The following is a 13,276-nucleotide window of genomic DNA, read 5'->3' on the forward strand; positions in this document are numbered from 1 at the left end:
CATTTGTCAATGTTGTTTTGTTTGCTTTTGTTTAGTTTGTTCTTATTGGTTTGCTTGTTTGCTGTTTTGTTTGCTTTTGTTTAGTTTTGTTCTTATTGCTTTGCTTGTTTGTTTTTGTTTTCAGAAATTACGTTTATGCCCACTTTCTAAATTTCAGGAATTGCTACCTTTTAAAAATCTTCTAGAGAGGTAGTTCGGCCATTCAGAGTTTATAGCTGCTGTTGCCAGTGTCACTCCTTCTGAACTCAGTGGGCATACATGTGGCATATTCTCACAGACACACACATATGTGACATTTTAAATTATCTTTCAAAAGCCTGTTAAACTGAATACAACTCAATATAGCAGTTGGCTTTTCCACATTGTTATACAATCCCCTCTACTTCTTCAACTCCCTGACACATAAATAAAGCCACAGAGCAAAGGCCTAAGACAGGATTTTGGGGCAGGTTCATCTGTGCTCAGTTTGCATCTGCATCACTAAAGAACTACAATTGTTGAGCCCACCTGTGCAAACTGCTGGACTTAGGCTCATGGAGGTTTCAAAGCTGTTTTGTTCTATCATTTATACAGAATTGAAGAAACCTAAAGAAACCCATAGATGTGATTCAAAGTCAAATTAAGATCCTGTTATTAATGTGTTCATGTTAGCTACACAGACACCCCCTACTATGCTTGCCACAGTATACTAGAAAACTGTACTAACATCTGTCTCATGAAAATATCTTGAGGGAAACAATCAAATCTTAGTTGTGTATCACACATATTTATCATCTTAATTTTGCAATATATAAACATGTCCATTGAAATAACAACAGGGCCCTTCGGGCTACAGAAACAGCTCAGTTGTTAAAAGCACTTACTGCTCTTAGAGAGGACTCGGGTTTGGTTCTAGGAAAAATGCATAATGGCTTACGACTATCTGTAATTCTAGTTCCAGGAGATGTGATGGCTTCTTCTAGTTCTATGGACGGGAGCATACATATGTGTGCAAATATGTACTCTGCATTTACGAATGTACTCATATATAAAATAAAAAGATAACTAAAAAATCCCACTAACTTTCATAATACCAAAAATGTACTCTCAGAAATGACATTATTAATACACCGTAATAGCTTAAAAAGTATCTAGTGTTAAATCTTAGTAAAGAACTGAAAGACTGGATGGTAAGAAATCATTAAAAAGACATTAAATGATGGAAAGATCTTTACTTTTGAATGGGCAGAATTAATATGAAAATTAATGTAGAGAGTTAATGCAATATCCACAAAAAATTCTGATGTCATATTCCACAGATCTAGAAAAGATAACCATATAGAGCCACAAAAGAACACAACTGGAAGTATCATGATACAATGACTCAAATTATGCTACAGAACTACAATGTCAAATTGGATATAGGCAAGAGGGGTTGAAATGAAAAGCTCACTTAACAGAACATCTTAGGAGAAATATTAAGAAATATCCCTTATTCTATATTTTAGGACAGCATTATCACTTGGTAGCATGCAACCATCATGCTTTAGCTGAGATTATAAGTGTGAAACACCAAGCCTAGCAAAAAAGACAAAGCAAGCAGCAAGCAAGCAAGCAGGCAGGCAAGCAGCAAGCAAGCAAGCAAGCAAGCAAGCAAGCAAAAGCAGTATAACAAACCAAGAACCAAGTCTTGCTTAACAGCCCAGGCTGCCCTCCAACTCAAGATCATTCCCAGGATCTCTGCTGTAGGTGTTATAGGAGTATACCACCACAACTGGCAGCAATAACCTTTTGAGTGGCCATATGTAGACCCAAATTAAGAAATAAAAGTATATATTTAGCTGATGCACACTTGTATAATTTGATTTATTTACAAGGCTACAAAAATAAAACAAGTTTTAGAGAGGAACTTTACTGGATATTATTTACCAGAGACTCAAATTCACTTAAATTCAACATCCAATTTATAGCAACTCATCTAACTTATAGTATCAGGCAATTGCATAGAAAGGAAATAAACATATTTATAAGTATTTATAGTTACTTCAATTATAAATTATAGTATTTAAAATTCAGATAAATCAAACTCATCACATTTATACTGTCAGGCAATTCTGTAGAAAAAAATAAACATGGTTGTAAGTATTTATAGGTATTTTGATCATCAATTTAATATCTCAAAAACTAGAAAAAATATTCATTTTCAAGGTGTTAATTATACTTGAATATTTTAAGTATTTTTGGCATCTCAAGTTACATAAAACCAAAATATCTCTGTCATAGTAATTTCCTCTTTTATTTTGTATTTTAAAAGTTATCAAGTATAACTATATAAAATGTGCATATATTTCTACTGAAAACCACAATGACATACTGTCTAGCAAACAAAGATGCTGACCTAAAATAAGTGAAAAAGGAAGGTGGTGGCTGAGAAGCCTATCCCCAATCTTGGGGACATTTCTCTTGCACGTCACTGTTCTTTTACAGGCTGTGAACTGAAGTGCTCAGAATGTCCAACACCTATGGTTCCTGGGCAAATCCTACCCACAGGGAAAAGCCAACACACACAGCAATTATTTCAGTAGGTAAAACTTTATGACCACAGCCCAAATATAAAATATAACTTGGTCTCCAAACCTCAATATACAAAGGCTTTGAAAGCTTTTTAGAGAAATAGAATCGCAAACACTAAATTTTAACAATTCACAAGTAATTCTGGCTACCACTTAATAATGTTCAGGCAGTTCTACAATATTCTTAATACTTCTTCAAGTTCTCAGACTACAAGGGAGTCTGGTGGGGGAATATCAAGAGATCGGGATCTCAATTAACTTTGCTTTGACTTTTGGATAAATCTAGGTGAGTCATTTTATTCAGTTAATGGAATAAGATTATAAAACATTGATGAAGGTTGCTTTTGGGCAGAGAAGATTAGGATCTAGATAGCTGTAAAATTGGCTTACTTAATCCTCTTAAAATCTAAATACCAAGGCAAAAGGATAAGAATTGCAATGAGTGTATTCAGTACTGCTGTTCCAGTGTGTTCCAGTGTCTGAATATTATCCTGCCTTCCTCAGCTTCTGCAGAGTGGAGCCACAAAAGGAGTTATTATATCACTGCTCTATTTTCAAAGGCAGGCTTTTAAGAATTAAGACAAGCAAATATCTATATCTTATCTGTCACTGTATTCTCATTTGACACAATTCATGCAGTAAATTTTCTATATTTCATGCATGTTTCTGGATAATGAGCTTACTAATTAATTTTAACATGCTTTAATTACCTTATGTCATATTTTAAGATAATCATTAATAAATGCATTTCATTTCAGGTTAAAGAAGAACGGTTGATTGATACCAGTTAATGCCATTTTTGTTAAGTTGCTCAAAATAAAATTGTCTAGTGGTTTAGATGCTAAGGTGCATATATTTAATATCCTGTGAAAGAACAGGGATGTTACTTGAAATTCACTGCTTTTCTGGAATATTCTTCCAAAATTAGACTGGGATGACAGCCTCTTCTTTGTCCTTACAGTGCCTGTACTACGCTGGGCTAACTAAATCAAGGCTGATGATTTAGGGCTATAGAGCTATGAAGAGCACTTTCATGTGTACTTTATGATATACGCTGATAGGCTTTTTTTTTTTTTACTGGATTTGTACCTATCATTTTGTTTCATGGACGTACACCAATGCAGACACTATTCTCAAACCAGTGACAACTGGTGTTAATATTGTAACATATAATTTATAAAAGTGTTTAGATTATTATTTCCTAGATTCTATTTTGTTACAATTTTTAAAAAGGTACATACTATATACATTTATTAAAATAACAACTAAATAGCTATTTTTATTTCACCCATCCCAGACTTTGTTGCCTTAGCATGGTATTCTATACCTCCTAACTTGGGTGTTTCAAGAGCTTCCTTAATGCCTTAATTCTACTAATTAATAAGTTACCGGTTCTTACCAGAAGTAATGTTCATGACTGTGTTTTTTAAAGATTGGATTCCTGAAGTTCTAAGACTTGCAGCTGTGAGACAGGGAATGCTAACAGGTGTCAGGAGACAGTGATGGCAAAGGTCTTTTCTCATTCCAGACCTTTCTATCTCCATTATCCCGGCCCTAGAGACCCACTGGCTACTCAGGTCCTGCATATCTCTCCGGACAGCTGTGTACTCTGAAATTCTGACCATAAAGTATATTATGTTTTTATTATTTTCTCTTGGTTTGCTGCTGGCAAAAAAACAAACAAACAACAACAACAACAACAACAAGATGTTATAGGCAGGAATAAACCAACCAAGATTGTGAATGCCATCAGGAGTTTCAAACCTCTTCTGACTGTCAGAAAAGATGAAATCAACCTCTGGGGCAGAAGTCTACAGACAGGCTCCAGAAGCTTGCCTAGATGAGGTCCCTCTATACTCCCCAAAGCCCGTTTGCTACTTCTCTTTCCAGAATGTTCCTTCCCAATAAAATGCAAATGGTGGCTAGTGTCTTATGCCTTTCTTTACATTTTAATTCTTGTTGGATGCTAAAACCAAACCAAAAAATTATAAAGCATATGTACACACAAATACACTCAGTCTCTCTTCTATTTCTCCCTTTTTCTCTCTCCATAGATGATAGATAGATCTCTCTCTCTCTCTCTCTCTCTCTCTCTCTCTCTCTCTCTCTCTCTGTGTGTGTGTGTGTGTGTGTGTATGTGTGTGTGTGTATATGTGTGTGTATGTGTGTGTGTGTGTATGTGTGTGTGTGTGTTTGTAAGGGGGGGTCAGAAAAGAGAGAAATCGGCATTGTGCATGTGGTTCACTTGTAGAAAAGAGATTCTCATTTTTTAAAATTTATTTCATAATTTCTATAAAGTTACTGTAATTCCACAGGAAAACTTTCCCCATGAGAGTAGATTTTTATACTTTTATTTTTGGTTTTTACTTATTTTATTAACCAATCTTAAGCCTTCTTCAATGAAGAACTCAAAAGAATTCCATTTTTTGTCATAGGCATATTAAAAAAACTTGGAAATCATCACTCCCATTCTTACAAGACTGAACAAATAAAAAATCAGAGATTGTGTGTGTGTGTGTGTGTGTGTGTGTGTGTGTGTGTGTTAGAGACCCTAACCTGGGAAAACCACTTATTCAAAATATAAAAAGACACACAAAGACACACATTTGAAAAGTAGAATATTTGAATGAGTAGGCACTGGGGGCCATGCTGGTATAACATTTGCCTTTTTTTTCTTTTGTACAAATTGTTAAAGCTGAATGCAGAAAATAAGGAATCACCTAATCTCACTGGCTTCCTTCTATTAGTGAATACCTAAGAAATTGATATTTTTTTTCTAAACTTATCAGATCCTCCACCCAAATCAAGGGAAAGGTTCTGCCAATGGGAAATGCTGAACGCCCCTCCTAGCCGCAGTGAGACAATACCTGACTGGCGGCTTTCTTATATCACCTCCTAGAGTCCAGAAAAGCACAGTGGCTAAGGTACACAGAGCTTAAGAAGATGCATTGTGAAGTCTGTAGTCAGAGAAGGAAATAAGGCCTTTTGAGGTAGAAGGACAAGAAACAGAAACACAAAGGTTCTATCAGAGACAGGTCCACCAAAAGATTAAATCAAATTAAAGGGCAACCCTTCCCTTTTCTATCATATTGCTATGGATACATCTTTACCACCGCAGTGGAAAACAACCAAAACAGAAGCAGAATCCAATGGGGCACTTTGGGAATCCCATAGTCAAGGACAGGAATAAAAGCAAGCATGGATGGAGGAGGTAAAGAACCCTACCACACACTGACACCACAAACAAATGGTTTCAGTAGGAAACTATTTCCTACTGAAAAGATTTACTGTCTTATGTTCCCAGTGATGATCCTATCAGGCATAGTGACACAGTAAAATAAATTATGGTGAGTGAATTGTTTATAGTGTTAAGGTGACATAATACTTTATTATTAATTACTAATTTATTCATCTGTAAGTATTCACAAATTACTGTTGCAAAGTAAGAAACAAGAATTGGACACAGAAACTAAAAGAAATATTTTCAAAAAAGTTAAATACATATGAACATACACATGCACACACACACACATATGTATATAATAGAAAGAAGTCACTTCTAATCCAATGGTCACACTATGTCCCTGGTTAAACTAAGTGTGTCATGACCAAAAGTCATGAATCTGGGAGGGAGACTAGTAGAGATGGGAGGGGCCTGCTGGAGATAGGGAGAAGGGAGAGAGGAAGAAGGTAAATAAAATATATTATAAACATGTAGAAATCATTAAATAAATTAGTTAATAAAAAAGAAAATCAAATCATGCCGCAGTATGGGGCAATGCTAGAGCAGGAAGAAGGGGTAAGTGGGTGGATCAGCACCCTCATAGTGGTGTTGGGGGGATGGGATAGGGAGTATCTGGAGGCCAGACAAAGAAAGGGGAACCATTTGAAATGTAAATAAAGAAAATATACAACAAGAAAGAAAATCAAAACAGGATCAAGCATTTGAAGAGTCTATGACTAAAAAATAACCAGGTACAACCCAAGGCATGGTCAGATTAACACAATTCTCACACGAAAGCCTTATTAGGTTAGATCCTATCACCAGACACAAAACATCTAGCTTTTCTACAATAACAAAAGATGTATGTAAGGAAATGTAAAAGACATCTGAACCAGGCACAAACAAGATTTAATCACAACTATTTCTATGCTGTAAGTCTCAAAGAAAAGTTGAAAACAGAAAGTGCTGGAAATCAAAAAGCATTTTAACAGTAATAAAAAATTGACTTATTCATAATAGAAAAGTTAACTCTTTAAAACAATAATCAATACAACTTATTGAATGACTATAGTATATCCTAATCAAAATGAATTATACCAGTACGTCATGAGATTGGAGGAGGCCTGTAGGACCACTGAACCACAGGGAAGCTAGCCTGGACTTTAAGTCCTCCAGGGTCCCTTGAGGGAGGAGGTCTTAGCTTATTTTAAGATCTGTATTGTGTAATTCAGGAAACCTACTAAATAGACTTAAAAACTGAAAATATGTAAGGGCTACATCAAAAGAAGATACAAAATCACAAAAATGTATTCCATAAAAATTACAGAAGACAGAAAATGAGGGATGAAACAAAACTGGGAGGAAATGGCCACGGATTATATTATTTAAGGCAACTGTAGCAGTCACTTTAATTAGGAGTGGTCTCAACACAGACACTGAAAGACAAAGCTATCAAGGTGGGTGCTGACAAGACAAGACAAAACAAAACAAACAAACAAGCCTTCAAGACTGAAGTAAATCTTTAAAAATAATTATAAGTCAAAAGTAGAAACTATCCACCATGCTAACTCTCTTAGGAATGCTCTAGCAACCTCAATGCTCTCTCAAGTAGGCTTCAGAGAAAGAACAGGGAGAGCATGCAGTCCTACAGGAGAAAGAACAACAGAAGGATGCAGTTCTACAGGAAGACAGAATAGTGCTTGTTGGTATTCTGTCTAAGCTCCACCCCACACTTACCTGGCAACAGCCAGGTAGGCCCCGCCCCATAGACCTGGCCCACTATAAAAGGAGCTACTTGCCCCTCTTCGCTCTCTCTCTCTCATCACTCTCTCTCATCCCACTCTCACCTCTCTGCCCGTCTTGGGCTCTCCTCCCCTCCCCCTCTCTCCATGTGGTCATGGTGGGCCTCCACTTCTCTCCCTCCATATTTCTGTTCTCTACTGTCTCTCTCCCTCCCCCCCCCCCCCCCCCGCCTCTCTCTCTCTCTCTCTCTGACTCTCTGCCTTGAATAAACTCTATTCTATACCACGCCTGTGTGCATGTGATCCCTCAGGGGGAAGAGGTACTTGGGCAGGGGCCAGCCTGGGCACCCCCTTCCGCTGTGCCACACTCAACCACACCGCTGTGCCACACTCAACCCCCATTCTCTCTTTTTAAGCCCCCCTTCGTTGGCGCATTGGCTCTTTATTCCTAACAGACTTATATACACGAAGCACATTCTGACAGAACTGAATGTAAATATAAATCCAATATCATGTTAGTGATTTGACTCAGAAGTGCTGTGTACCATAAGCCACAGGTTGGAGATGAGCAGGTCCACACCACAACTGTAAGAACACTGATAAAGAAGACAGAAGATTTTGCATTAATAACCACAAAACTGTACAACATGGAATTACATTTTATATAGAAGTTAGACTGTATAATTATATGGAAGGTCCTGCTTGCTGATCAACTACATTTGGAACAGGGAAAGCACTTTGTGCAGTTTTGTTTTCTTTAATCTAGTGAGACTTTTGATAAATTCTGACTAGCTACTGAATGACTGAATTTCAGTTTTACTGCACAGTGATGTTCATCAATATTAACCATATAAAAGAACCACTATGGACATTATAAGGTTCACAGCCTTAATTTGACATATCTGTTAATATGTGATACATAATCACATATCTGTGATTTATGATCAGCCTCTACTATCAAACCACCAGATGGTTTAATGACCCAGTGAAACAATTATGGTGAGTTCATGAATGGCTCACAGGGTTAAGGTGACTTTATTATTAATTAATTCTTTATTTACCTAAGGTATTCATAAAATAATGATGCAAACTAAGGAACACGAACAGGATGCAGAAGTTAAACCACATAAATTTGCAAAAAAGGTTAAAAATAAATAAATGCATATTATAGCAGTGCATTTCTTAATGAATTTTAAAATGGCAGAATTTTGGTAATTTGAATTGTATAATAGGGCTTAAATAATGTATATACCCAAAATGAGCAGAAATCCAAGGAATATATTATTAGACAAATCATTTCAATCTAAAATGAAAAACCTATGAGATTTCAATTTTTCATATGCATGACTTGAATAACAACTTAAGGGAAAACATTTGCTGTCATTTCTTTAAATTAGCCAGCTTAACAATCATCTTCAATGTATTTCTTTCAGGCTGAGGTAAAGAAAAAGATTTGAAATTTCAATTACTTCCATAATACTCTTAAGACTAGTCTCAAACCTTTATGATGAATTATTTTGCACTGAGGAACACTGGCTCACATATACTAGGTTCATTGCTTAGGCAGCAGATAATTATCATTTTTATTCAGGGTTTGCCCTGTGTATGCCAAGTCAGCATAACCCTGGTGTTCTGAAACAGGGTCTCTGGGTGCGGTCGTGACTAGCTAGTGATACTGCCATTCTTCCCCTTCCATCCAGCCTCTTCCAAAGTTTCTTTTCAGATTATCACTCTTTTATTTATTAAAATTCAATCTCACTCAACTATTTGTGGAAACTGACTGGCAAATGCGAAACACCTCATCCTAGGGTCATAAGCACTCATGGTTCCTTCCATGCATCAGGCATGGCAAGGGGAGACTTCAGAGTACTCACCTGACATGCGTTATAAAGTAGCTGGTGTTCCAGCTTTTTGATACCCAGAATCTGCTGGAACATTTCGTAGAGCTGCTCCTTACTCAGAATCAGCTCAGACACAGCACTCAGGGTCATCCTGTTTGGCTGTTTGCACAAATCTTCTTCTCCCCTGTAAATGGCGTCATACTTAGCTATCCACGAGCTCAGCACCGTCTCCTTGCTCAGGCCGTCTATTTCTGGTAGGCTGCGAACACGTTTTTCTATGTTTTTCTTAAACACCTCTCTGAAGTCATTAGCAGAGCATCCGCCACTCTGAACCATTCTGGCCACTCGGTCACTCTTTAGGAAAACCTGGAAAACAAAATCAAACAACATTGTAATTAGGCATGGCCATCAACACCTATGCTTTGAGGTCACCTAGCCAGGATACTAAGTGTTCCACCATGGCTGGAAATGTTGAATAACACAACTATGATACAATACATGATAACGTATGAGAGGAGACCCCAAGCTCTAAATGGTTGGAAGGCTGAGAGAGGCAGTAAGCAGTTCTGAGGAAATAACCTATATTTCTCCAACCTGAAGGTCAAAGACTCAGATGCAAAAGGCTTCTTGAAAATGGAGGCCCAGTCGGGTTCTGGCTCCATCCTCTGCAGCCTGAGAACACAGTGCAAAGACAATGGTCTAGGAAGTTAAGAGTCATTTAGTAGACACCGCATCTTCTGCCATTTAGAACCTCCCAGTTCCAGAAACTGGAAAAAATAACTGTTGTTTGTAAGTTCTTGTTCCTTTCTCACTAGCTGTCCACCTCTCTCATTTCACTCAAATGGTTAAGAAAGGAGCTGGAAATACAGGTCTGACTTCTGGATGTTTATTTGGGGATTCTGGGTAACTCTGAAGCACAGGAGGGGTTGGAGGCCCACAGTTTTGTAGAACTGCACTTGACGTAAATAAACATCCTATGTAGCTGTTAACCCAAAGTTCTTCGTGATGCAGAGATCAGACTCCTTGTCCCTTTCTCTGATCTCATTGGCTTCCCTGGCTTTTTAACACTTGTGTCATAACTACAAGGAACAGATGCAGGGGGGGGGGGGATCATCTGTAAGATATATATTGTTGACACAGGAATCCAACCATTTTGTCACTAATTAAATGATACTGCTAATTTTCTTGTTTCCTTCTTCATAAGTGACACCAGCTTCTTCCAGAAGAGTTTGAAAAACTAATGCAGTTACAATATACTGAATGCTGAAATATCAATTAAGTGTGTGTGTGTGTGTGTGTGTGTGTGTGTGTGTGTGTGTGTGTGCATAGGGGTTGTATGTAGGGGTTGTGAGCACCACTGTATATCTGGAGACAAAAAGAAGATATGAGGAATCTTTTTGTTAAATTTAGTTTTCTTTTTTTTACATATTCATTTTATATCCCACTCAATGCCACCCTCCCGGTTACCCCTTCCCACAATCCTTCACCCATCCCCCATTTCTTTCTCTTCTGAGTGGTTTGGGGCTCTTCAGGTACCCTCCCACGTTGGTACATCAAGTGTCTGTGAGACTAGGCACTCCCTCTTCCACTGAGGTCAATCAAGACAGCCCACCTAGAAGATCAACATATCCCACATACAGGCCACAGCTTTTGGGGTAGCCCCAGTTCCAGTTGTTCAGGACACACATGGAGGTTAAGCTGCACATCTGCTGCATATGATTAGGGAGGCCTGGGTCCAGACCATGCATCCCACCCCATGAGCATGCAGCGATCTCGGACACTATTAATGATACTTTGTTATGCTTGCAAACAGGAGCATGTTGCTCTCTGAGAGGCTCCCCGGAGCAGCTGACTCAGACAGATACAGACACTCACAGCCAAACAGTAGATGGAGCTTGGGGACTCTTTTGGGAGAATAGGAGGAAGAATTGCTGGGCCCCAAAGGGGGATAGGAACTCCACAGGAAGACCAATAGAGTCAACTAACCTGGACCCCTGGGGCTCTCAAAGTCTGATCTGAGGAATTACTCTCCACCCAGTCCCTGAGGCCAGGTCTCTCCCTGTACTCGTGGCTTTCATTTTCATAGATATGCTGGAAGCCAGCCAGCTCCAACTATCCTCTGAGGCCTGGTCTCTCCGTGAACCTACAGCTTTCACGTTTAGTTAGGCCGGAAGCTCACAAGTTCCAGTGATCATGTCTCTATTGTACCTGAGCCCTGGTATTATAGGTTTGCAGGGAACGCCTGGCTTGTTACGTGGGAGCTGGGGTCTTTATGACTATGTTGCAAGCATTCTTGACTGCTGAGCCATTTTTCTAACTCCTACAAATGGCTAGTCGTTCCTAAAAACTAAATTATAACAATTAAATGCTCTTACAGCTAGGGCTATATCATTGACTATCCTACCACATCCTCCTATATGTAAACCAGTTACAAGTATGTTCTTTGTCACATGTCGGGTGACTCACTTGCCATTCTGCCTGACAAGCTGGCATGTGTGGCCACCTGACTCCCAGATTTTCCCAAATGCTTTCAGTTTTCTTCTGCCGTGTCATTCACAAAAGCTGTCTTGTTTCCTGTCTCAGTCAATGACACTCACATACTAAAGCATTAGTAACTTCCACCTTATGGCAAGCACATTTATAATATCTACACAAAATGTGTGTTAGCTCTCTATAGCTCTAGATCACTTGTGACTAAAAGGTCTCTATTTTCTTTTATGTCTTCAAGCCAAAACAAAATATATTCAGAGAAGTATAAGAACAACCATGGCTTGTATCAATAATCCTCGGCCATGGGAAGCCGAGGTGGGGAAATCACCAGTTCAAGGCTAACTATGTACTTAGTTCAAGGATAAGCATGATTATAAAGTAAAACCCTTATTTTTTTAAAAGAAGTGAAACTAATGGTGCCTTTAATAATTCTAAGCCAGGGAAAAGGAAACTCAGACATTCAATGATATATTTTGTCTGGAAATGACATTTCTTGAGTACTCATGGGGATGCTGCGATTTCTCTTCTTTTTCTTAGCTAATACCGCTTTGCTCATGAAGCACTGACAGCCCATATGAAGAAATTTTGTATTTATACGTTACACATAAAATCACACGATTATATGATGATATCAACTAATTGTTGTGGATTTGGTCTAATGCACAACTAGCCTGAGTTGTGCTAATTTGGACATCAAAATGGCACAAATCCATACATAAGATACTGGGGGACCCTGTCCCCAGTTGATTTTGACTGGAAAATAAATTGGCAGTAGCCAACAGTTGGGCAAGAGGCAGAGGCAGGACTCTAGGATTCCTGGGCAACGGGATGAGGAAGGAGCAGGAAGAGAGTGAGTCTCCATGCCAGGAAAGGAACAGAGGCCATGCCAGCGACACGCTGGACAGAGAGCTTAGCCTTCATGTAGGTGCCGGGGAACAAAGTCGAGGGGTCTGCAGGTCTAGGTCCAGGGCAACCAAGATGTAATATAGGTTTTAGTAAGTAATAACTCAGGAATATCAGAAGGGAGTGTGGTAACCACGTGGAGTTTTGGAAGTAGCCCAGCCATTCAGCTGTTTAAGGCACATTAAAATATAAAGGGTGTGTGTGTGTGTGTGTGTGTGTGTGTCTTTCATTTGGGAACCCAGAATGTTAGGGAAGGTAACAAGGAGTGCCTCTGCTACCATTGGGACTTTGAGTAGAGTTATTTGGATTCAGTAACAATCAATTATTTATAATTATATTTTAATAAAATACATTAAAATATATATATAATTTTTGTTATGACTCTATTCAAAGCAACACATCTAGGCAGCACTGTTTCATACCATTTAAAACGAGTAACAACAGAGTAAGCCAGGGGTAGCACACTGGTAGAAGGAGGATTTGGTATTCATTGTTGTCCTGGTGACACTAACTATGGACAGCTCT

At 38.5% G+C, this 13,276-nt stretch overlaps 1 protein-coding gene across 2 annotated transcripts in view; it reads right to left on the reverse strand.

Moving 5' to 3' along the window:
• Positions 1-13,276, reverse strand: part of Cadps2 (calcium dependent secretion activator 2) — a 564,078-nt gene that overhangs the window by 350,414 nt on the left and 200,388 nt on the right. For both annotated transcript variants that reach the window (XM_052173304.1, XM_052173303.1), the window contains exon 3: positions 9,392-9,724. In XM_052173304.1, the coding sequence (XP_052029264.1) occupies positions 9,392-9,724 (333 nt within the window). The remainder of the gene's footprint in view (positions 1-9,391; positions 9,725-13,276) is intronic.

The sequence above is a fragment of the Apodemus sylvaticus genome, chromosome 2 (assembly GCF_947179515.1).
Source record: "Apodemus sylvaticus chromosome 2, mApoSyl1.1, whole genome shotgun sequence".
NCBI lineage: Eukaryota > Metazoa > Chordata > Mammalia > Rodentia > Muridae > Apodemus > Apodemus sylvaticus.